This window comes from Narcine bancroftii, chromosome 1 (genome assembly GCF_036971445.1).
Source record: "Narcine bancroftii isolate sNarBan1 chromosome 1, sNarBan1.hap1, whole genome shotgun sequence".
Taxonomy (NCBI): Eukaryota; Metazoa; Chordata; class Chondrichthyes; order Torpediniformes; family Narcinidae; genus Narcine; species Narcine bancroftii.
This window is the reverse complement of record NC_091469.1, coordinates 69,140,577-69,167,731: the sequence shown is the minus strand read 5'-3', so window position 1 is coordinate 69,167,731 and position 27,155 is coordinate 69,140,577. Positions and strand designations below refer to the sequence as shown.

The 27,155-nt window shown below is 40.1% G+C and overlaps 1 protein-coding gene across 6 annotated transcripts in view; it reads left to right on the top strand.

Moving 5' to 3' along the window:
- Positions 1-26,267, top strand: part of dapk1 (death-associated protein kinase 1) — a 262,641-nt gene extending 236,374 nt beyond the window's left edge. For all 6 annotated transcript variants that reach the window (XM_069929540.1, XM_069929535.1, XM_069929546.1 and 3 more), the window contains 2 exons: positions 3,374-3,562; positions 24,135-26,267. In XM_069929540.1, coding sequence (XP_069785641.1) covers positions 3,374-3,562; positions 24,135-25,373 — 1,428 coding nt within the window. In that variant the 3' untranslated portion in view covers positions 25,374-26,267. The remainder of the gene's footprint in view (positions 1-3,373; positions 3,563-24,134) is intronic.
- The last annotated feature ends 888 nt before the right edge of the window (positions 26,268-27,155 follow it).

Sequence of the window (27,155 nt, the reverse complement as noted above, 5' to 3'; positions counted from 1 at the left end):
AAAGCAAAACTAAAAGAAAGAAAAAGATAGAAAGAGTATAGTCAAAGAAAAGAAAAACAAGCCTGGTTACCAAAATATCACCTTCATTCACACAACTTTGCCTTCTCAGTATCATTCATTTATTTATCCCAAGGAGTTAGCAAGGTTTCATGAGGTTCAGGGAAAAATCTTTATAAATTAATAGCTACTGTATGTAAGTATGGGCACCAAATTTTCAAAAAAAGTATCACATTTATTCCTTAAGTTATACATAGTCTTCTCAAGAGGTATTAAACTATATATTTCCACGTGCCATTTTTCCATTCCTAAATGGGAATCTGATTTCCACATCACTGCTAAACCTTTTCTTGCCACTGCTAACACAATTTTCACAAATTCCTTTGGAAAAAATTCAATTTCAATTTTGGTCTTATCACTAAAATAATACCCATTTTTTTTAAAAAAAAAGCATTGGATCTTGTGGAAATTTAACTCCCATAATGTGTTCTACAAATAAATCCAAAATAGCCACATTTTTAACATGACCACATAGAATGCAAAAAAGTACCTATCTCCTGACTACACCTAAAACATTTGTCTGATATATCTGATTTTAATCTATTTAATATTTGTGGAGTAAGATATAATTGATGTAAAAAGTGATACTGAGCCAATCTATATCTATTTATTGTATTTGTCATACTACCATAACATAAATCGCTACTAATTTTTCTCCACAATGCTTGTATTTAAATCCCATTTCCCCTCTCTGTCTTGATCTATGGATTCCTTGCTTCAAAGTTCTCTTTTGCAATAATATATACATAACAAATGTAAATTTCTTAATGGAAGCTTTGATTTGCAATAGATCTATTATGAAGGGTATAGACAGAGTAAATGCGAGTACACTCTTTCCACGGAGATTAGGAGAGATAAATACAAGATGACATGACTTTAGGGTGAAAGGGGAAAGGTTTAGGAGGAACATTTGGGGGAATTTCTCCACTCAGAGAGTGGTGGGAATGTGGAATGAGCTGCCATCTGATGTGGTGGTGTAGAATCGATCTTGAGTTTTAAGAATAAATTGGATAGATACATGGATGGGATAGGTCTGGAGGTTTATGGAGTGGGAGCAGATTATTGGGACTAGCTTAACAGTGATCAGCACAGACTGGAGATGTAGAGTTCCATGTTTTCTGTGCTGTAGCGTTCTATGGTATCTTGGTATATATATCTTGTAAATATGTTTTTATTTGATGATAACAAAATATTATGTTATTTTGTATCCCATAATTGTTTTTTAATTGATCAAATGACATTAAATTTCCTCCTTCATAACAATCTGCTATATTTCTAATTCCTTTAGAGACTAAATATTTAAAAAGTCGGTTATTCATAGTAAATTATGTGTCTATTTTGAATCAAAGGCATTTTAATTAATCCAAAATTTCTCATTCCCATTTTTGTTATTTACTTTATTCCATATAACCATTTACGGAGCGGAAACAGACCATGTTGGCCTTTCGAGTCCGCACCGGTTCACTGATTTTGTGCGCCCTTTTCAGGCATTGGTCCCGGTAGATCTTCATTCAATAACGATGGGCGAATTCAATGCAGGTGGAATTTTGCTGGGCTTACCCATCCCCACCAGTACTGTTCCCCGGTGTTGTTAAATCAGATGCTTCAACAGTGATGTATTCCGTCTCCAGATATTAATCTTGGTTCCCATTTATATATAAAATCTTCTGGTTTATTCTCTCCTATCTTATCCATCTCTATCTTAATCCATGCTGGTTTCTCTCCATCTTCAAAAAAAAAGAGAGAAATCTAATTTGTGTGACTTTATAATAATTTTTTTTAATTTGGAAGTTTCAGACCGCCTAATTCATATTTCCATGTTAATTTTACCAACAAAACTCTCGACATCTTGCCCTTAATAAGAAATTTTCTTACATGTTAATTTAATTCCTGAAAATTTCTTTGCAGAAGAGATATAGGCAATGTGTGGAAAAAGATACTGCACTCTTGGAAATATATTCATTTTTATGCAATTAACTCTTCCCAATAATGTTATTGGTAATTCCATCCATTTTTAAAAATTTTCATCAATTTTCTTAGGGGGTGTGTATATGTGCTCTGAGTTTTATTAGGACTCAGGCCCTACTTTTATACTTGCAATGTTCTGGCCGTGGCCCCCTTGGCTGATGTCACAATATATGCATAACAAAAGCGGGTTTCCTGCACATGGGTACTTTCCTGCATAAAATGCCCTTCTTCCCTGTGCGCTGTCCCTGTCTGCTGGCTGCACAGCAAGGCCTACACTATTTTGGGGTCACTGTCCTTTAAGCCCTTGCTGTTCATTCACTGGTTCACTTGTTGGGGTCAGTGCCACTGCGCGGGCTGTTGGCCTTTAGTTGTGCTTGCCACCCAGAGTTCCTGCTCGATCGCTGCTGTGGCGGCTGCCACAATCTTATTTGTATCCCTAAATATTTTATTCCATTCATCAGCCATTTAAATTGGGAATCTCTTTTACACTGAGTATAAATACCTCGAGTGAGGGCCAAAATCTCACTTTTGTCCCAGATACTATTCCACATTCTTTTAACAGTAAATACAGTAATTTACGCAATGAACTTTCTGGTTTCGTCAAATAGATAATTACATAATCTGCAAACAAATTAATGTTATATTCCTCTCTACCAACTCTAAAACCTTTAAAATCAGAATCAGACTGAATCAATTCTGCTAATGGTTTTATTGCTAAAATAAATAAAGCTGGAGACAATGGACATCCTTGCCTGCTAGATATAGTTAAATGATAATGTGTGGACATTTGTTACAATTTTAGCTTTTGATCCATTATTTAAAGCTTTAATCCAATTTGTAAATATTGATCCTAATCCAAATTTATTAAGTACTTTAAATCAGTTCTTAATAAATTTGAATGAATGTTGCATTTTGTATGATTCCAAGCTATAAAAATCAGGGGGTTAAGAGTGAATTAAGGAAGGGATAAGAAATAAAATCAAGGCAGTTTCCAGTTCCCAAATGCCTCACTAATTCATCTAAGAAAGTGCAAGGCAGCTGTGAATCGCAGACTGAACACTAATGAATGAAATCCATCAGTATAATTTGCTACCTAGATTCTTGTAGATAAGGAAATGCATCTCCACATCTGTGTAAAGAATGCTGATGAGATAGAGTATGCAAGTTAACATCTCCAGAAGAGGGAAATTTGTTTTTTTTTTAAAGTATGCTTCATATAACCTGTTTGAATTGATTGGATAGAGGTCAAAGTATGTGCACAACTACAAAATAGTTTTCAAAATTGGCTTACAGTGTACTGTATGTCCAAGCAAACACTGACATAACACTGTCTTGAATCCTTTTTCAGGATTGCCCCCCTATGACGTTCCTTTGTGAGAAAATCATCTCTACACTACCTTCTTGGAGGAAGCAAAATGGGCCAAACCAATTTATGTCATGGCAGCAATTTGTATTTGATGTTCAGGACCAAATTAATCCTTTAGTGAGTGAAGAAGATCTGAGAGAGATGGCCCAGCAGCTGCACAGTTTGGGAGAAGTAAGTGTGTCCTGGTTATAGTTATATCAAGGCCAGCTTTATGATTGTTTCACAGTTTGAAAAATGCCTAAAATGACTTCCTATCACTGCAAACCAAATTGACACGTGCTCAACCCATTTGTTATATGTAAACTGCCTGTATAATTAAGACTAGGAAAGAGGTTCATGTTGCCATTTTAAATGTGTTTAATTTTAAATTTTGTTGTAGGTCAAAAGATTCACTCACAGGTCAAACAGATAACTGTATGTATGAGGCATTTATGTCAGCCATACAACTTGTCAAACATTTGTGTGGCAGAAATGTACTTTGTCTTTCTACATGCTTTTACATCATGACCAATGAACCTTGAAGGCTACCTCACAGATTACATGTTCCACTTTTAGCCCTTGGCTAAATAAGAATATTGTAGACCAGTCGATTGGCACCTGCTGCAATTGCATTGCAGGCACCGTACTTGCAGTGGCGGTCTGCACATGTGCGAGCTCCAGATTGGCGGGCTGAAGTTCAGCGCAGTCCAGGTGCGGTATGGCCACCATGTGCAGAGCTCTCACTTATCTGTAGATAGTATTGATAGTAGTAAATAGTTATTATTATAACTTCTCCTCTCGAGTCATGTCATTACTACCACTCGACAAACATGGTGTCAGAAGTGGGATGGCGAGCGTCCCGAGCTTGAGGCTTCCTGGTCGACTTGCAGGTGAAGAACCAGCACCACGTGCAGCAGTTGTGATGGCAGATGGGTTCAGACGGCCCGACCCACTCAATCTCGAGAAGTGGCATATTTTCGAACAAGTGTATGACATATTTATCGTGGCGGTGCGTAGTGTCAAGCCTGTGTACAATTTATTAAATTTGGTAGGTCCGGAAGCCATAGAGAGAGAGAGATAATTTGTTTATGCAAGTGAAATGTGTAAAGGGGAGCTGATTCTCAGTCTGGCAGAATCAAGAGAGGACCCTGAGTGCTTGAAAAAGAAATTTAGAGAAATGTGCAATCCACAGACGAATATCACGAAGGAAAGGCACAAATTTAATACAAAATATCAAAAGCCTGGCGAATCGATCAATTCAGTCGTCAGCGATTTAAAGATAAGAGCAAAGACCTGCAACTTTGGAAGGCTCTGTGAGGAACTAATCAGAGACAGGCTGGTCTGCGGCATTTATAATGACAGCATGAGGAAGGTGCTTCTGCCTGATAGTGACTTAACACTCCCATCTCTACCTGTCTGATTTATGAAGTGACTGAGGAGAATAATAAGAAGTTGGCCTCTCCACAGCAGCCTATCACAAGCAATGATGCAGTCCAGGTGGGATCTGCAAAGAAACAATGGCTGGAGACCAGGAGGAAGAGCCGGCCAGACCATACAACATCATCGTCCATTACAAAGTGCAACAACTGCGGAGGTGACCATGTAGCGAGAAAGGAAATGTGTCCAGCTTTTGGCTAGCAGTGTCAAGCCTGCAGAAGGTGGAACCATTTAAAAAGAAACTGCAGATCCAGACAGCAGATCAATACTCGACCAGACCTAGAAGACGATTGACCAACTAGAGCCTGAACAGGATAAAAGCAATATGGAAGAAACATATTTCGTCAATGGGCTGATATTGCCAATGGCAGTGGACTTAATGAAGACATGGACACGGGGAAATAATGAAGCTTTCATAACCATAAAGATCAATGGCAAGGCAGCAGAAATGAAGGTCAACACAGGAGCCAAGTGCAATGTCATGTTGGAGAAGAAAGAGTATCAGTCAACTAAGAAATGGGGAACAGATCAAGCCATACATCAAGTCCACAAGTCCAGTGGCAAACGGGGGCAGCAAGATCAAAACCAATGGCATGGTGAAGCTGCGGTGCTACCTACAAGGACAGTAACATTTACAGATGTTCTTCGTTGTCCACGAGGATGTTCTGCCTCTGCCTGGCCTAAGTGCACATATGGGCATGGGACTCATCTCGTTAAGTAAAGACATTCACCAAGTTTGCCCCTCCAAAGACTATTTGTCGCAGAAAATTTTCTCGGAATATCGTGATTTCTTCTCAGACAAGCTTGGGAGTCTGCCAGTAATGTATTCCATGAGGCTCAACCTGGAAGTAAGATTTGTGGTTCGTCCAGTGCATCGCATACCTGTGGCCTTGAAGGACAAAGTCAAGGCTGAGCTGGACAGAATGCAGGAGTTGGGTGTAATTACTCTGGTTTCAGAGTCAAACAAATGGGTGTCCTCCATGGTAGCCGCCAACAAGGACAGGCAAGAAATCCGGATGTGTGTTAACACGCAGGACCTCAACACAGCCCTGAAGAAACTGCACCATCCGATGCGGACCTTCGACAAGGGTGTTGCACAAATGGCTGGGGCAACTGTATCCTCAGTCCTTGATGCCAAGAACTCCTTTTGGCAGATCACGCTCGACTATATATCATCATTACTGACCGCATTCAGCACTTGTTTCGGTCAGTACAGATTTCTGTGGATGCCATTTGGAATTAATTCGGCCTGTGAAATGTTCCAGAGATCCATGGAAAAGATTTTTACTGGGTACCCCGGTGCCATCTTAGTCAATGACATACTCGTGGACAGCAGGAATGTCGAGGAACGCGATGCCAATTTAAAGAAAGTGCTCAATGATGCCAGAAAGGTGAACCTGAGGTTCGACCCCCCCCCTCAAGTGTAGGTTCCGGCTGAACGTTGGCCACGTTTTTACCAGCGAAGGCCTGAAAGCAGATCCCTCAAAAACTAAGGCAATCAGCTAGATGCTGGTACCAGGGGGCATTGCAGCCCTACAGAGGTTTCCCAGTATGGTTAATCATCTGGGCAAATTCATCCCAAACTCGAGTGAACTCATGACTCCATTGAGACAGCTTACGCATAAGGATATGGAGCGGACACTTTAAAGCTTACACATAAGGATATGGAGTGGACATTTTAAAGAAGAACATGTCATACCCACCAGTTTTGTCGTATTATGATATCCGAAAGCCAGTAATGCTGACTTGTGATACCTCGCAGTATGGGCTCAGTCCAACGGCTTGCAAGTTGGAAAACCAGTGGCCTAAGCTTCGAGGCCACTCACCAATACAGAGACCAAGTACGCACAATCGAAAAAGAATTGTTGGCAGTGGTTTTTGCCTGTTCCAAGATTGACAACTACATCTATAGTAAGCCAGTAAACATAGAGATTGATCACCAACTCCTGGTGACAATATTGAAGAAGCCCATACACTCAGCTCCAGCGAGGTTACAGAGGATGATGCTCAGGCTTCAGAAATCCAATATCACCCTGGTATACAAGTGCAGAAAAGAGATGCATCCAGTCGACAGGCTGTTATGTGTTCCCAGAGACTCCACTGCCCATCAGGTTGAGGAGGAAGACAATTTCGATGTAATGACAGTCACTCACATATCCTCGTCTCGCCTGGAGGAGCTAAGGAAACACACGTCAGAGGTCGCTACTTTAAAGACCCTCGGCACTTTCATCAAGAGTGGTTGGCCAAACAAGCAGCGCTGTCTGCCACTAGTGGTGCACCCCTACTTCCCATTCCATGATGAGCTGCTCATCGAGAAGGGATCGTAATGAAAGGCCAGAGAGCTGTGATTCCCAACTCGCTGCAGAAAATATATGTTAACATCCTGCGCAGAGGGCATCCGGGTGCAGAGGCAACAAAACAGAGGGTGAGGGACAGTTTTTTGGCCTGGGATGACCGAGAACATCGACCAAGAAGTGCAAGCTTTCTCGGTGTGCAACAGCACTAAGCCACACCAGCAGAAAGAACCATGACAGACAGCTTCATCCAGTTTCAGACTTACCTCTGTCAACTGGGGAAAATGACATTTTCGAGTGGCGATGTCAGCAATACCTTGTGTTGGTTGATTCGTATTTGGGGTGGTACGAAATAGGCCTGTTATGTGATGCTACTTCCACAAATTCGCCAAGTTGAAAAGGCACCTCTCAGTGCATAGAGAACCACACACCCTGTTATCGGATAATGACAGACTGTTTATGAGACAAAAATTTAAGGACTTCACAGGAGAGTGGGGCTTCACTCACATCACCAGCAGCCCAGAATATCCACAGTCTAATGGGTTGGCTGGGAAGTGTGAAACAGCTCATGGAAAAGTTCTACAGGGAGAAAATGGACGTATTCCTCAATCTACTTAACCTAAGGAACATCCCTCGAGATGCCACACTTGGGTCTCCGGCACAGAGACTGTTGTTGAGACACACACAACCTTACCTGTAGCAAGGAAGTTTCTGGAACCCCAAATGAGTAAACCACAAGTGATCAGGGCCCAGCTGTTGAGGAAAAAACTGTCGCAGAAGGAGTGCTACGACCAGGCGAGTTGACTGCTCAAACCTTTGACAGAAGAACAAGTCGTCAGGATACAAACTCCACAGGGCCATAACTGGCATGGTAGATGAAAGCTGCCAGGAGCCGTGGTCGTACCTGGTCCGATTGAAAGGGAAGGTGTACAGGAGAAATCAACGAAACATCCTTATTTTAAGGGAGTCAGTCCCTGTTCAACGCGATCCTGACGAGACTGTGTACCAGACACAGGACTTGAGCCTAAAGTCGGTGGTTTGCCCTCGGTAGCCACACCTGAGATAACGGACAGTGCACATTCTCAGGTTGAGGTACCACAGGCCTCTATCTCCACAGAGGGCTATTACAGGACATACTCCGGGCACATCTGTAAACCGAACCCCAAGTGTAAATACATTGGTTGTGTTCATTGTGTAATATTAATTTGTGAACTATGTTACATTGGGGGTTACTAAAGAAAGGGGATGTAGCAGCCACTGTAGAGGTCTGTGCATGCGCAAGCTCCAGATTGACAGGCTGAAGTTCAGCGCTGTCCATTCGTGGTACAGCCACTATGTACAGAGCTTCTAGTTACCTTTAGATAGTAGTAAATAATTATTGTTATAATCTCTCCTCGAGTCATGTCCTCACTACCACATCGACAAATAGATATCGTTATTAAGTACCCCAAAGAACCCTCCTCAATTCCAGTGGTAGGATAGGTGACTGGGGTATGTCGGTGTTTAAATGATGTCACAACTATTGTTGTGTTTTGTAAGACCTTTAGTCTTTCACTATTCTTGATTTTGTTGTATAAATTTTATCTCATTGGTGGCACCTGCATCAGTCATAAATTCTCAGGCATAGCACCAACACAACTTCTACTGAGACCAAAATATGGGAAACAATTCTGATCCATAAATTGACATTGACAATCATGTTCTTTCTTAGGAACCATCAATCATTCTGATCTTGGATCCTGTATGTTTTGTCTTTGTGTTGTGATCTCCTGCTTAAGTCCATATCTCTTAACTACCCGCCCCCCACCCCTTACCTTTCTATGCAGCTAACAATGTATTCCAGACAATGAGGAAATGGTACTTGCAAAGGTATGTTGATTTTGACCAAATCATCTATCATTCCATGTGGTACAAGCAGTCTGATTTATTGGACAAGTTGTTCCGTATAAGAACTGAGTTCTTTTCGTCATGGTACAGTATTTTCCACCTCTCCTGTAGGCTGTGTGGATTAGTGCTAAATTGGACAGACTGATCTCCACTGTACACAGTCATCCATTTGAAGCCACACAAGTCAGCCTTCCATCTCCCACCCAGAAAATAAATACTTAAATTACTGAATGCACACACACTCGTGTAACACAGGCTCTACACAGAGCAATAGCTAGTGTTCTGTTGATATGATATTAATCTAACTTCTGCCCTTTCTGTCTTATTTTTATGCTATTTGTCCCACCGTTCACCAGTCATTTGGGTCATACACAAGTCACAGATGTTTTATTTTTCATTTGGACTGTAAACCTTTGGGGTATTTTTCCACTGAATACCTACCTCTTAGGTCATCAGTTTCAAACTCGGTGTTTGTAGCTATTGCTCTCTTTTACAATGTGCCGAACTTTACTGCCTGGTCAAAAGAAATTGCCTGTTTCACCTGTAGGGATGGATCCCCCACCCAAACATTAGTCTCATTTATATAAAAGTTACAGGTTGTATTAAAAAGTAAAATCAAGCAATGCATTGAATCTGCCATGTATCCGCAACATGTAAATATATTGCAAACTACCCTGAATGTTCTGTAGAAAAGGATCAGCCTCGCTTATGTTTCAGGTCAAACATAAGCATATTTATAAATACTTTAACTACTGGACGAAAAAATGCCTGTTCATCTTGGTCCGTACACTCAATTGAATGGAGCAAGGCTTTTTCATACACACTTTGGAGATGAAGTAAAATTCCACTCACGGAATGAGGTTCAGTAATTGCCTCTTAAAGCAAGCAAGTGCATGATCAGTTACTTGTGATATCACTTTTCCCCCAGTATCCAATCACTACAAGACATTCCTTTGAAGCGCGTGTTTCTTTAGAAGCCATTTGTACTCACAGCCCTATTATTCCTTGCCACATTGCGTCTGGTGGCTGGTTCTGTCACCTCACCCTGCATTTCTGCACAAATTGATTGCCTTAGGATCAATCCTGTGTGCATATTTTGGACAACACACTTTTTTTCTTTATTTTCTCCTATGCTCCACAAATTTGTAATCGAACAATTCAAATGTAATTAAAATGCACATTCCAGATTTTATTCAAGGTTATTTGTATACATTTTGGTTTGACTATGTAGAAATAACAGCACTCTTTATACATAGTCCACTCATTTCAGGGCACCATCATGTTTTCAACATTTGGCTTCACAGTTATTTGTGAGTACAGTACTCTGGTATGTTTGATTGCATGTGCAGGTATAAAAGAGCTAGGCTTTCTTCAAAGCTTTTAATCATCTTTGCAGTCTGTAGTTGCAATTTTTCAACATGAGGACCAGAGTTGCCCCAGTGAAAGTCAAAGAAGCCATTATGAGGCCGAAAACAGTAAGAGTTGTCGCCCAAACCTTAGGATTACCAAAATCAACAGTTTGGAACATCATTAAGAAAAAAGGAGCATTCTGGTGAGCTCAGTAATCACAAAGGGACCAATATTCCATGGAAAACCTCCACTGCTGATAACAGAAGAATTCTCATCATAATGAAGAAAAATCCCCAAACACATTTCCGACAGACCAGAAACATTCTTCAGGCAACAGGTGTAGATGTGTCAATGAGTACTATCTGCAGAAGACTCCATTTACAGAAATACAGAGGCTGCACTGCAAGATGCAAACCATGGCAAAGGTGGTATGCTTTGGATCTTGGGTAGTTCCTTTACGGCTCCACACTTTTCTTTTCCCATCACTCTGAGACAGGTTAATCTTGGTCTCATCTGTCCACAAGACCATTTTGTAGATTTCTGCAGGCTCTTTTAAATAGTTCTTGGCAAACTGTTATCTGGCCATCCTTTCTGTGGCCAACTAGTGGTTTGCACCTTGCAGTGTAGCCTCTGTATTCCTGTTCATCAAGTCTTCAGCAGGCAGTAGCCACTGACACATCCACACCTGCTTTCTGATGAGCGTTTCTGATCTGTCGGACAGATGTTTGGGGATTTTTCTTCATTAAGATGAGAATTCTTCTGTCGTCAGCAGTGGAGATCTTCCTTGGAAAACCAGTCCCTTTGTGATCACCAGTACACATTTTCTTCTTATTGGTGTTGATTTCAGTAATTCGAAGGTTTGGATGATGTCTCTTACTGTTTTATTCTTGTTTTTACAGCCTCATAAAGGCTTCTATGACTTTCATTGGCCCAACTCTGGTCCTCATGTTGAAAAATGGCAACTACGTACTCCAAAGGTGATTAAAAGCTTAGAAACAAGCCTAGCTCTTTGATACCTGCACCAATGAAGCAATTAAACAGACCTTGAGAACTCACAAACACCTGTGAAGCTAAATGTCCCTAACATTATGGTGCCCTGAAAAGTGCTGTAATTTCTACATGGTCAAACCAAAATGTATACAACTAACCTTGAATAAAATCTGGAATGAGCACTTTATTCACATATGAATTATTTGATAACAAATTTAAAACTGGGGCACAGGAGCAAATAAAGGGGAAAAAAAAGTGTTTTTATCCCAAACATTATAGACAGCACTGTAACTCAGAAGGACTGATTCTCTCTTTCCCATTGTCTGTCCTGGTAACAGGCCATTTATTCAAAGCTTGTGAATTCAGAGAAAAACAGTGGTTCTTTCTATGTTGTCTGTGTTGTCCTGTGTATCCTTGTGCTTACTTCCATGGAATTGTTACAAATACTGCTACAATCCCATGACATCCCCTCTGAAGAGGGATTGTCTTTGGGTGAATATTCCAGTGGACTGCTTGTCCTGCATTCAAACAGCTGATGCTGGCCCATGTTTGGAACCTTGAAATTGTGGAAATAGAGATGAAAATTATGCAGAAAGTGATCATTTCACTCATCTTCAGAATTGATTGTCATGAGCAAGTCATGAAATTTGGTGCTTTGTGACAGCATCTTAGTGCAAACATACATATTATAACCATCTTATGACATTACTATAAAAAATGTAGAAATAGTGTATGAAAAGTAAGGCAGTGTCTATGGTTCATTGATTATTCAGGAATCTGATGGCAATGGCAAAGAAGTTGTTCTTGTGTCATTGAGTCCTTGTCTTTCGGCTCCTGTATTTTTTCCCCAATGGTAGCAGAGTGAAGATTGCATGGCCTGGGTGGTGGAGTTCTTTGATGATAGACACTGCTTTTTTAAGACCACCTATATCCTCGATAGAGTGAAGCCTGGTGTTTGTGATGTCACAGGCCAAGTTAACAACCCTCTGAAGTTTATTCTTGCCATGAGTGTTGGCACCTCCAGTGATGCAACCAGCCAGAATGCTCTCCACGGTACACCTGTAGAAGTTTACAAGAGTCTTCAGTGACCTACTAAATCTCCTCAGACACCTCACAAAAGATAGCCTCTGGCATGCCTTCTTTGTGATTGCATCAACGTGTAGATGTTGACACCCAAGAATTTGAAGTAGTGGAGAGAGCCCTCAATGAGGACTGGGTCGAGTTCCCCTGACTCCCTCCTGAAGTACCTCATCTCCTTGGTTTTGCTGATGTTGAGCACAAGGTTATTGTCATGACACCATTCAACAAGCTGATCTATCTCCCTCCTGAACACTTCCTCATTGCCATTTGTGATTCTGCCAACAACTGTGGTGTCATTGGCAAACTTTTCTTTCAAAGTTTGGTTCAAATGCAAACAGGTTGACTTCCACCCAGAGATCAGGCTGAAGATTTTTGTTGAGTGTCAGGTTTCAGGTAAGCATTATATAGTTCTTGGGTGGGCCCTGAATTCACTTCCTGTAAGGGTTGCTGCAAACATGGTCATTCAGGACTGTCAAAAGGGGAATTAAACAGACATGTGGGAAATTAATCAATAAGGCTATGGGTAAATTGAGAGGTAATAGATCAAATAGCTGCTTGACCTGGAGCTGGCATGAGCTAATTGGGCAAAATGACCTCCAATACCTTGGTGTCTTCACACAGAGTAATATTCCCAGGCATATTGTTGGCAAGACTCCTGATACAGTCTATTCCCAGCTTAGTCATGGGAAGAGATTACTAGACAGAGAGGAGAAACGAATCAAGGGTATGGTCAAATATTTCTTTAAGTGCAACATGCCCTCGGGCTGTTAGGAACTTTTGGCCAAGGGCTACTCAAAATAGAGAAGGAGCATTTGGGAAGTTCCGAACGAGAGCCCTAAAAACCCTGCATCAGGCATACACAGTGTCCCTGCGTAAATGGGCACATGAGACTGCCTGCCTGCCCTGCGAGATGTTACTTGATGCAATGTGGAGCAATCTACTGTTCCCGTGTTCATAGTCACAACAGAACTTACAAGGCTGGAGTGGAAGAAAGTCATCTTTGATTCTGAAGGTCTGCCTACCAAAGACAAATGTTTGTGCAACAAAGGTGGAATCCACCTTATGCTGATTATAGATCTTCTAATTAGCAATATTTAGTTACACAGGGAAACATCAATGTTCTAATCTGTTAAATGTATGGGTCACAGGCTGTCCAGATAACGTGAACAATTATATCACTTAAATTTTGATAGTCTGGGAATTATGTGTCACAAGCCTTGACACTCAGCAACAGTTAGTATCCAAACAATGTAAGTGTTGCATGGAAACTTTTTAAAGGGAAATTAGGTTACTTAAATAATTCTGTAGTTAATTAATTTGTTTTTAGTCAATCTTTGTTGAACAGATTGTGGTATAACTGCATCTGGCAACACATCAATCATGTGCTTGTGAACGTTGAGTGGGTGGGGAGGGGGAGGGAAGGGAGAGGGGAGAAAGGGGAGAAAATGACACTGTATATTCAAGAGGGAAATGTTTGTGTGTATTTTGGTTAATATGGTTCATAGTGTGAAAAATAAAAAATATTTTTAAAAATATGATGTGCTTGTGACTTGTAAATCACGTGCAAAGTAATAACAAACTCGTGTGATATGGGAGCGGTATGGATAAGCATGATTACAATTGTTTGTGCAAAACATCCATATCAACTGGCTTATAAATAAGTTTGTTCATTAGAACCCATATGTTGAAAAATAGAATCCTTTTTCATATCTTTTCCTTTTTCAGAAAACTAATTTTGCAAAATAATGTTGTAACAGAGATAGTCAACACTAGTTTGTTAAATGTAGAGTTACTGAGAAGGGAGAAACCCTCAAAATATGTTTTGAATCAGCATTATTGGTCCTGTTGCTGATCGAACTTATTATTTCAAATGATCTTGGAAACTTCCAAGAGGATCCAAATGTCATTAGATACTGTTAACTGCCATCTGCTTGCTGCTGTACATGTATAAATAGAACAAGCAGGACCAGATTTCCTGCTGCATACATGCAGACTACTGGAGCTCTCCTGTTAATAAGACTTACCAAGTTGTTCAAAAGGAAAAGATGGGTGTAAAGATAATGGATTTAATTGCTTTGTGCTTTCTTGAACAATATACACATTGGAAACAGAACAGTTGTGTCAAGGCATCACCATCAAATATTCATCAAAGATTTATTCAATTTGAAGGTCTGATCTGCTTTATAAAGCAATATTTATCCATTTTTGGAAACCTGGGTTTCACTAGCAAATCCAGCATTTGTTGCTGTCTTTTGTTGTGCTTTTGCAGTTCTTCTGGGAAAGGTCTTTCTACAGTGCGATTAGGTAGAGAATGTTCTAACTTGCACCAGGAACAATGATAGATTTCCAGAGCAGGATATTATTCAACTCGGGTGGTAAACTCCAGGTAGAGGTGTTTCAAGGATCCTGAAGCCCTTGTCATTCATGACTTTGCAGGTGTTTTCAGTGAGTCTAAGTGAGGGGCAACAATGATTCTGCAAAATATAAACACTCTTGCACCGATGATCAAGAGAATCTATGTTCAGGGTGGTGGGTCAAGTGGGCTTTTATGACATGAATGTTATTGGAGCTCATTCATCCAGGCAAGTAAAGAATATTCTTACAGAATGAATATGGAGAGGATGTTCTTGAGAGAGAATTTAGATCAGGAGTTGCCCATTTTAGATTTTTTTTAACCTGTCATTGTAATTCTTTCTTCCTTCCTATAAAACCTGAATTCTTGCATATTTTAAAGGCTGATAAAGGTAGATTCTGGATGAGCAAGGAGTCAAAGGTTATCCAGGTAGGCAGTAATGTGGAGTTGAGGTTACAAATCAGATACAGATTTAGGGATGGAGAGATGGCATGCAGAACTTCGTAGCTGTATTCCACTTGAGAAGATTACATATAATTTACAAAATAAAATATTCCCAAGGACACTCAGGGAGGCTTGTAGACAGATAGTGGGGGCATTAACAGAGATATTTAGGATGTCACTGGTCACGGGGGAAGTGCCAAAGGATTGGAGGGTGGCGCATGTGGTTCCGCTGTTTAAGAAAGGGTCCAAATGTAAACCTGGGAATTATAGGCCCGTGAGTCTGACATCTGTGGTGGGTAAGTTGATGGAAAGTGTTCTGAGGGATGGTATTTACAAATATTTGGAGATGCAGGGATTGATAGGGAGTAATCAGCATGGTTTTGTCAGGGGTAGATCATGCTTGACAAACCTGATTGAGTTTTTCGAGGGGGTTACAAAAAAGGTTGATGAAGGGAAAGCTGTGGATGTTGTCTATTTAGACTTTAGTAAAGCTTTTGACAAAGTTCCCCACAGGAGGTTAGGAAAAAAGGTGGAGGCATTAGGTATAAATAAGGAGGTAGTGAAATGGATTCAGCAATGGTTGGATGGGAGATGTCAGAGAGTAGTGGTAGAAAATTGTTTGTCCAATTGGAGGCCAGTGACTAGTGGAGTTCCTCAGGGATCGGTCCTGGGTCCACTATTGTTTGTTACATATATTAACGATCTGGAAGTAGGGGTGGAGAATTGGATAAGCAAGTTTGCGAATGATACAAAGATTGGTGGTGTTGTGGACAGTGAGGAAGATTACCGTAAATTAAAAGGTGATTTAAGAAGGCTGGAGGTGTGGGCTGAGAAATGGCTGATGGAATTTAATACAGATAAGTGTGAGGTGTTACATTTTGGAAAGGCAAATCTAAATAGGTCATATGCATTAAATGGGAGGCTATTGAGATGTGCAGAGCAACAAAGGGATTTAGAAGTGATGGTAAATAATACCCTCAAGGCTGATACTCAGGTAGATGGTGTGGTGAAGAAGGCATTTGGAATGTTGGCCTTCATAAATCGGAGTATTGAATTCAAGAGTAAGGAGGTTATGATGAAATTGTACAAGGCATTGGTGGCCAAATTTGGAGTACTGTGTACAGTTTTGGTCACCAAATTATAGGAAAGATATAAACAAAATAGAGAGAGTACAGAGAAGGTTCATGAGAATGTTGACAAGGTTTGAGTTACAGGGAAAGGTTGTGCAGACTAGGGCTTTTTTTCTCTGGAGCGTAGAAGATTGAGGGGGGACTTGATTGAGGTGTTTAAGATTTTAAAAGGGACAGACAGAGTAAATGTGGATAAGCTTTTTCAATTAAGAGTGGGGGAAATTCAAACTAGAGGGCATGGTTTAAGATTGAAGGGGGAAAATTATAAGGGGAACATGAGGGGAAATTTCTTTACGCAAAAGGTGGTGGGGATGTGGAATGAGCTTCCGGCAGTCGTGGTCGAGGCGGGATCATTGGTTACATTTAAGGAAAGACTGGATAGTTACATGGAGAGGAGAGGACTGGAGGGGTATGGACCGGGTGCTGGTCAGTGGGACTAGGAGGGTGGGAATTTGTTACGGCATGGACTAGTAGGGCCGAACTGGCCTGTTCTGTGCTGTGAGTGGTTATATATGGTTATATATGTATTTTGGAAAATATGGCATCCATATTTGCAAAATGTGGGTATGAATGTTTAACAGACTCTCTGAAGACTGCATCTCTTGGTAATCTCCACATCATTATATTGTTTAAAACTTTATGTTAAACAATTATTCTTTTGACATTCTCCAGTTTTTCTTTCTTCTATTTCTGTTTCAACTTTTTTTTGGTGTTTGCAGAGGGAGGGGGAGATTTTGTACACCACATATAACTTCTGAAGTTTTTTTTATTGAAAGAAATGTGTTTACCATTGTGATTTAAAAAGTTGCTAAATTAAATGTTCAAAAAAAATATGGTGTTGAGGTTGCAATCAGATCAGCCAATGATATTGAAAATCAGGACATGTTCATAAAATTTAAGTGATCTATTTCTGCTCCTAATTCATACATTTCTATGTATCGGGAAGTAAATCATTCGCTGTGACCTGTTCATGTAGCTATAGAATTTATGTGGTTGTTTCTGTTGAAATCCTAATTTATGGTGGCCATGAAGATGTAGATGATAGAGTACTCTCAGTGAATAGAGGAAGTGTAATTTTTCCTGCAATATAAAGCGAGGTTGAATGTTACTTCGTCTATTCAGTTTCCTTATTTGGAATGTAATAGATGGTATCAAAAGCCATGTGGCAGCTGAATCCATTCCAGTGATTTCACACAAATGATGGACTTGTGTGGAAACTAGCACTTGAACAATGGACTAAACAGTGGCAGTGGCATTTTGATGCAACTCAGTCCTTTATTAATATTCTACATGGTTCCAGAAAGAATATTAAAATTATGAAATACAAAGACAATATGAAGTTCAAATCATTGCCACAGTAGTGGCTTTTTCAGCCATCTCTCAAGTCCTCCAAAAGATTTGTTTCTGCAAGTTGTCTAAAGGAATGTCAACTTGAATTGTGTATAGGTTAGACCAGATAGTGGCAGTTCTTGTGCCACTAGATGCCCTGGTGTCAGGAAAGGAATTTTTCTTGTGTGTATTTTCCTTCACAATGTCTTTTGTAGAAGTAATGCTTAATGATAATGATAGGTGAGCTTAAGTGGCATCAGGCACCCACGCCACAACGTTGTTTGGAACACAGTAAGTTATTCTGCATAAATCCTACTATTGTATTTATGACATAGGAAATCAAAAATACATTTGTTCTTCCTTCTCAGCCTTAGAGAAACATGCTAGCAGAGGTGAACCTGCAATTGGATGTTTCTTTTTGGATAGTAGGGCAGTCAATTGTTGCTGAAGCTCTACACTTTCAACAATAGTGTAATTTTTTAATAGGGGATAAGTTCATATGCTGTCTCCATTGTGAATGTAATCTTAAATGTCAACTGTGCATTATTCTGCCTGGGATATCCTGTTTAAATGGTGAGCCTTAATTGCTAATAACAACTGAGTACTTGTTTCTTAAGAGCTGAGACAAGCAAAATGTTTTTGGAGCTGTTTGCTCCAAATTGTCATGGCAAATATTAGAAACTTGCATTTCATTCAATCCTCACATAGAAAATCAAATAGAATGAGACCAACAAAAGCCTATCCATTCAAGGTTCACCGATTCCCACAGCTATGTCAACTGAACTCCTCACAGCCTTCTTTCTGTATGAACTACATTCCATTCTCCATAACCATTTTATCGGTCCTGAAGCAGTGTCTTCTACCATTAATCACAGAGTTCTTAATTGCATATCTTTGCTCTTGAGTCATAGGGTCAACCAAAAGATGAGCAAGGCAATGCTCTTCAGTAACTGGTCTGACTGGTGCACCATGCCCTTCACAGTCACAACAAACTACCTAAAGGTACTGGGGATCTGTTTTAGAGGGGCTGAAGCATGCACTAAGAATTGGACGGAGCGGATCGCTAAGGTCCACCACAGATTGGGACTGTGGGCACAGCACTTCCTCTCGATAACAGGGAAAAACTTGATCAGGTGTGAAGAGTGCTCCCGGTGCTGCTGTACGTGGCACAGGTGTGGCCTGTCCACCACACCTGTGCCGTAGCAGTCACCAGAGCAGTGTTCTGATTCATTTGGGACTCCAAATTGGAAAGGATGGGAAGGAGCACCATGTACAAGTCACCGGAAAATGGGGGCAAGGGTGTACCCAATGTGGTGCTCATCCTGATTACCACCTTCATGTGTGACTGCATCAAGTAGTGCATGGAACCAAGGTATGAGGGCACCAAGTGCCACTCTATGCTGAGGTTCCAACGCTTGTCCCAGGTGTTGCAAAGAAAGGGACTCACCCCATTTCCACGCAATGTCCCAATGAGCTCATCTATGCCATACTACCTATCCTTCATGGGATAATTCTTCCAGGACAACACCTGTGACCACAGGGCCATTAATTAGGCAGTGGTCACCATGGAATATCCTACAGAAACTTAAAGAGGAGGACTCAATGGATCCAGTGGGATGGATTGTAGAGCAGACTGCCCATGCTATCAGCCAGGCCTCACTTAAAGCACCAAGGCTTGGCCTAACTGGTGGTGAGAGGGGCCCTCCCAGTGAGATCCTTCCTATATGACAGAACATCAGCCTCAACGTATGCTGTCCTCAGGATGGCTGCGGTGGGGAGGAGACTGTCGCCCAACTCTTTGCCAAATGCAGATTCACAGGGAGGGTGTGGACAGGGATGCAGGGGGCTCCGTCACAGTTCATCTCCAGTGAAAGCATGGCAGAGAACTCCCTGATTTACGGATTGTTCCCGGGGACCCACTCTGAGTCCGACATCCAGAATGGCTGGAAGACCATCAACTTGGTAAAAGACACCCTTTGGTTGTCCCGAAACCTGCTGGTCTTTCAGCACACTGAGATGTTGGTCCAGGAATGCTGCCGCCTGTAGGACTATGTGCTGAGAGGCGCGCTGAGGCTTGTTGCAGCCAACACAAGAGCACTGTGGGGAAGGAGTACTGTTTAGAGCCCCCACCCCCATTACTGGGCTCTGAGGGGCTGACACTGAGGGTAAGTGCCTTAAACCAACAGAGAGGGGGGGAATAACAACAAGGTGCCACAAGGGTGGTGTCTGAGTATAAAGGTAACAGTGTTAAACATGAAGTGTACGTCGATGAGATGACTGGCACAATGTAAAAAGTTTCTGAACAGTTTTTCCTGTACTGTAAATAATTTAATACGAGATGAGTGACACTATGTAAAAGTTTTGTAAATACACTATAAATGTAAAGTCTGGACCAGCTTTCGGTCTTGTATTGTTTATAATATATTGCAAATATAGCTTTTTTGGGGGGGGGGAAATAATAGTCAGCATAGGACAGGACTATTTGGACCAACTAGTCCATGCTAACCAATTTAGCATTCTGGCTAATCCCACTTGCTTGCCTTTGGTTCCTATTTCTTGAAGCCCCTCCTAGTCATATATAATGGATCTGGTTAATATTTATATTTAGGTTAATGTTAAGTTATATTTCCTATAAATATGTCTTGGATAATGAAGTGGGTTTGGAACAGGTTTACAAACACCTATACAATACATTCAGGAGTGACGTCATCTTTCAGAGTTGTGGTGTCTGCAAGCCAGAGTTATGAAGGTCACATGATTTCCAAGAAACTGGAGCAGACAACTGTGAAAGATTCCAGTAAATGGTCACCTGGTTTCCAAGAATTGATTATGTAATGTCACATAATTTTGAGAAATATATTGGCAAATTCAGACATTTTGAGTCAGTTCAAAAGTCAAGACCCTGTGAAACACATTGGAAAGACAGGGTTGAATTGCAGTAACCAGAATAGGTGCTATTATGTGTTACTCCTAATAAAAGGGGAATACAGAAATAAGTGGATTTCAAAAGGGAGACCACTTTCCGACTGCTTTTCTTTTGAAAATAAAGAGTGCAGCCTCATCATGGAAGGAAACTCTGTAACTCGTAAGAGGAAGCTGAAGATCTATTGTGAGAGATCAAGAAGAAATCTCTTCCTGAAAAATGGCTCAACAATATTTGTGATTTTGAGAAAATCTAAGAACTTAAATGTTAGCAAATACTTCTTTATTGCTTTTAAGCAACAATTTAAAAAACTTGATGCTTTGCAGTTGCTTGTAATTATTTCTGAACTACAATTTTAAAAGACCTTCAAATGCAACAAGATGTTTTAATACTGGACTTTAAAGTTGACTTTTCAGACAAGTTTAAACTGAAATTGTTTTGGACTTTAACACACAAACACACACACACACAATTACATTTGAGCATAGTGGGTTAAGTTTCGAGTGTGTTTAGAGATAAGTAAGAAATGTTATGTTATTAATAGTTTATCTATTTAACATTGTCTGGTTAATTTCCCATTGCTATTCCTTTGTTAGCACTAATAAGGTTTTATTAGTACTAACAATCTGCCCAAATGTCTTTCAAATGTTTTTATTTTGCCCACTTCTACTGTTTCCTCTGCAGCTAAATCCAAATTCAGAGTGGGAATAAAAGATCCTCTCAGATCCCTTCCAAATCTTTGTCCTCCAACCATAAACATATGACCTCTAATGCTAGAATAATCTACCCTGGGAAAAAGGCTGAGCATTCACCTTATCCACGCCACTTTCAGAGTTGATACTTTTCCGGAAGTTCTGGATGTCTGACAATCAGAGCGTTGTCTGTCACACTGCTGCTGGGGATGAACCATGACAAGGCCCCTTGCATCCTTCTCATACCCTCTATGTGAATCTGCATTTTGTAAAGCAGTGGGAAACTGTCTCCATTCCATGGGTAAAACTCGGAGTCAAGATTCTTTTGAATTCTTTCCATTTAAAGGAGAAATAGAAGTGCACTGAGATTTTCACAATGTATGTGAATCCTGAACCTCCTGACAATTAAATGAAGAAATGGTCACACAATTTATTTAGGAATTCTCAGGAGTTTTCTTTTTTTTAACTTTTTATTTATAACTTTACAGACTCGTATTAACTAAGTGGTATAGGAGAACAATCCTCCCCTTTTACAGATAATTGTTTACCGAGTCCTTATTTTTTCCTCTCCTCCCCCACCGTCATTCACCCTCCCTCCCATTCAACCCAGGTAAAAACATAAATATCACTTATTATAAATAATAATACAAGTGTATAAGGGAAGAGGAAAAAAAAGGAAGGGAGCCAGCAGGATCTCCAAGTTGTCTCCTCATTCTCAGTGTTTTAGGGCTTGTGAAGTCTAGTTATTTCTGTTGATAAAGGCTCTGGGGAGGCTAATCACACCTGCGTTTCGACGTGCCATCCCTCAACGAATGTGCCATATCTCCCCCTTAAGTTGTACAAATTAATTTGTTTGCAAATGATGTTTTGATATATTTGACAGAGCCAACAGGGTCATTGCCCAGGTTGCAGACTATACTGGAGGATTATGGCAAAATTTTTGGATACAAAATTAATTATGATAAGAGTGAAATAATGCCAATAACGAATGGGGAGTTTGAGAAATACAAATGGGAGAGTGAGTTCAAGTGGCTACAAAAGGGGATGAAATATTTAGAAATATGGATAGATAAGAATTTACAAAATTTATATAAATTGAACCATCTCCCCCTGCTTGGAAACATTGAGGAGGACTTGTGCAGGTAGATGCATCTGCCTATCATATTGATAGGTAGGGTCCACTGCATTAAAATGAAAGTGATGCCAAGGCTACAATATCTCTTCCAAACTTTGCCCATACCACTGCGCCAGAGTTTTTTCAAAACACTCAATGGATGTGTTAGACAATTCCTGTGGAAGAACAAAGTAGCTAGAGTCTTCATGGACAATTTGACCTGGGACTATAGCCTGGGAGGGATGAGACTCCCAGATTTTCAAAAATATATTATTTGGTAGCCCAGGCAAGTTTATCACCTTGTTCTTTGAGGAGGATGGTTTGCCCTCCTGGGCACAAATTGGTCTACACATGGTAGGGGAGGAGATGGCAGGAAAATTATTTACAAATGGGACACCAAATTAGTAATCCAAAAAACAAACAACCCGATATTAAGGCACTTAATTCAAACGTGGCAAAAATGAATCAGATTATTGGGTTATAAGTAGGATTATCCCCTAAAACACCCCTAACCCAGAATAAATTAATCCCTATGACTATGGGCAACAAGATCCTGGACACCTGGTGCAAGAAGGGGATCGTGTATCGAGAACTATTATAAGAGGCAGCTCATGTCATTCGAGCAATTAAAAAAACAAATTCAACCTATCAAACAAGACCTCTTCTGCTATCTTCAATTGATATCTTCTTTGAGGGGAAATTAAGGTCCATCTATGGCCCGGCCGCTGTGTTATAACATGGAGGCTCTAATTCGAAGGGGGAATCACATGCAAATTATTTCAGCAATATATCTCCTGTTCCAAAATGAGACCCTGAAACTGGTTCTCCATAAAGTGAGACAGAGATGGGAGTTGGATTTGGGAACAATAATTCCTGAACGATGCTGGTTCATACCACTTTAAGTAATCCCTATGCCATCGGTGCTCTGAGATTACTAAGGGATTGCTTAAGGTGGTATGTGCGTGGGAAGGGAAGGTTGAGAATCACTGCTCTAGACCCAATTGTTACTGAAATATTTTGCTTGAGAAAAATTGTCATTGGCCCATTTCCTTTGGAGTTGTGAAACTGTGCACATAGAGTCAATTAGGGACGATTAAAACAGTGTTTTCAAACTTTTTCTTTCCACCCACATACAACTTTAAGTAATCGCTTATTAATCACATAGCACCTAGGGTATAGGGAATACTTAAGATGGTATGTAAGTGGAAAGAAAATGGTTGAGAATCACTGATTTAGAGGCTACTAATTATTTTAAATTGCAATTAGCTTTACATAAGCAAAGATGTGCAAAATTTTAATATTGAATCAAATAAAATCATCCAATTCAGTGTGTTGTGCACATGTTAGTGAGTGCATCATTTAGCTAAGGTGTGAGAGAAACACAAAAGGTGTAGATGCTGGAATCTTGAGCAGCCAAAACAAAAATTGCTGGAGAAACCCAGTGGGTCAGACAACATCCATGTGTAGAAGTGGTCAGCCAGAAGTTTGGGTCTGGGCCCTTTATCAAGATTTGATAAAGGGCCCAGACTCAAAACGTTGACTGACCATTGCTACACATGGATATTGTCTGACCTGCAACGGTCCTCCAGCAATTTTTTGTCGAGCTACCAAGTGTGTTTTTTTCTTTGGTAATGGATTTGAATTGGAAATAACCTTGAGACCCAATTAATTGTTGTAACTTATTTATTCAAGTTAATTATTTCAAATCCATTAATGCACTTCCCTTAATCTTCTCTGCCAGATTAACATTTTACAAAGTGAAACTATCCAAGACATAATGCTTCTGGATCCTCGATGGCTGTGCACCAACGTGCTTGGAAGACTCTTGTCCAATGAAAATCAAAAGGCTTTGCACCACTACAGAGGCCGTTACACAATAGATGACATCTTACACTTGGTATCAGAGAATGATGTAGAAGAGCTATTGCAAATTCTAGACGCAATGGACATTTGTGCACGTGACTTAACCAGTGGGTCAATGGTAGATATTCCAGCATTGATCAAAGTGGAAAGTCTGCACAGATCCTGGACTGATGAAGAAGATGAGATATTGGTTTTTGGGGGTGTCCGCTTTGTGCCTGTTGAACACCTTACCCCATATCCATGTGGAATTTTCCACAAAGTACAGGTGAACATCTGTCGGTGGGTACATCAACAAAATTCTGAAGGAGAGCTGGATGTAAGATTATGGACCAATGGATCCAAAATATCCAACAAAGGGACTGAAGTCATGGTTCTTCTAGTCAACCATGGGCAAGGTTTGGAGGTACAAGTAAGGGGACTAGAAACAGAAAAAATAAGGTGTTGCTTGTTTCTGGATTCCATTTGTAGTATCATTGATAATCTATTGGTGACTACTTTACCTGGACTCTTGACTGTCAAGCATTACTTGAGTCCCCAGCAGCTCAGGGAACACAGTGAACCTGTAATGGTTTACCAGCCAAGAGACTTCTTCAGAGCTCAAGCTCGGAAAGAGACTTCACTCACCAATACCATGGGTGGCTACAAAGAGAATTTTAGTAGCATTCTTTGCTTTGGTTGCCTTGATGTTTATTCTCAAGGGAACCTAGGAATGGACATCCCTGCATCAGAACTAAATCTACTTACAAGACGTAAACTTAGTCGCTTACTGGACCCCCCTGATCCCATGGGTAAAGACTGGTGCCTCTTGGCTATCAACTTGGGACTTGTTGATCTTGTTGCAAAACTCAATAATCAGAATGGGATTTCAATAAATGGGAAATTTCCAACTAGTCCAACCAGTGTTATATTAACTGAGTGGGCAGTTTCACCAGAAAATACTGTGGGGGTTTTAATGTCAAAACTAAGAGGATTGGGTCGCCGGGATGCTGCAGACTTTCTTTTAAAAGCCTCAGCTATTTTCAAAGTTAATTTAGATACCAACGGACATGAGAACTACATATCCAATTGCAATGGAGGAACATCTTATAATTCAATCAGTTCAGTTGTTTCAAGATAAGAATCTTCTGCAAAATTAGTGAGAGGTGCAATTTTAACTGAATTCTCACTTTGTGAAATGTACTTTGTAGATTGTCCAGAATAATTGTGTAACTTGCTTCCTTTAATAAGGAATCAGCAGGGAAATTCACTGAACTTGATTACTAGCACACAATAAACCACAATACTTTGGTCCTGTTTAAATGGGTTGTCAATGCAACTCTAATCTTTCTAAAATGCAGGATGATTTTTAACTTTAAAAAAATAAATTGAATGGAAATAGACTTTTTCATTTATGCAGATCAACTTTACCAAATTGCCATGTACAAGATGTTTGATTTGTATGGGATATCTTTATTGTGCCGTTAACAAAAGTGAGTTTATCAGAAATCCTCTACAGGAATGTGAATTTTATTGCAAGTTTTTCATCGTCTCACCCATACCCTTTATTTTCAATGAACAAGGGGAAAAGGTGAATATTTGCTCTTGACAATATTAAGTTTGTTGTGCAAGTCAACAACCAAATGTGAGTGCCTTTTTCATGGTTTCCTAACATATGTAGACCAATAATTGTTAAAGCTTTCAAATAGGAATCTTCTACCTCCCCATTACTCTTCATTGAGGAGCATGCATATCATTTACCATGAATGGCATATGTGTTTTCTTAGTGTATATAATTCTCATTTTGGGCCAACTTCTATTCCTATCAATGTGTTTTATCCATTGTTTAAAAGGGAAAAAGGTTTGTGGTCGTTTCATGTGCATTGAAAATAAAATAGTGATGTACAGTGAAATTTAATAGTGGAAAATCTTTCCAATGTTTGATCTATTTATATTTGCAGTTTTAGGGAACATGCAATTTTAATGCTACATCTCTACAGTTGCATCTTATTAGCTTTTTCATATAGCATTATTTCGAAGTATTTTTAATAAACAATTTCCTTATGAACTGAAGGAAAACATTGTATTTTTAAAGTTCTGTTGTTTTTCATGCTACAGAAATTCTTTTGACTTCTTAGATTCAACAATACTCTTGCCTCTATTTTAGGCACAAATGAAGTACTGAAGCATGCATTGTTACTGTGCGAGGCATATTTGCCTGTTGCATCCTGAAAATGCACTGTCTGCCATCCAAAACTTTTAACTAATGGGTGAAGAAAGTGAGGCAGGAAATGAGTAGAACAAAGGGAATATCTCTTGGACAGAGACCAAATGAGTTCACGAGGGCACTGAGACTAGTAAATTGTAAACACAGATCTGAGACGCTGCAGAAGGTGATAGTTATATAGAAAGAACTGCCAGAGGAAGTAGTGCAGACAGATACAGTAATATGTTTAAAGGCATTTAGGCAGTTGCTTGGATCAGAGAGGAGTCAAATGGGATTTGTGTAGGTGAGCATCTTAGTCAGAATGGATGCTTGGGGGAAAAATGTCTGTTTCGGTTGTGTATAATTCCTAATTCTAAAACAGGCTTTGTAAACACATTGGGGCTAACTCCTGTTTGATATCTCCTTTGCAGTATCAGATTGTCCACTTCCTCATATTGATCTTTACACCCTCTCCCAGAACCAACCTGAAGGCTGCTTCAAGCAATCAGTTCTCCAAATTGAAATCCACCTTGTGCTTCCCTTAAGCCCTATAGGGTTTAACTGGGCATACCAGCATGAATTTTAAAATATAACCTATTAGCCTATTATGTAAGTAGTCTAGAATGGCGCTTGCGGTTAGAGTTGAACCAGTTTTAGAAATTTTGGATGCCTGCTTTTTCTTGCTTCTTTCCCCCACTGTAACACTCTCCATTCCTA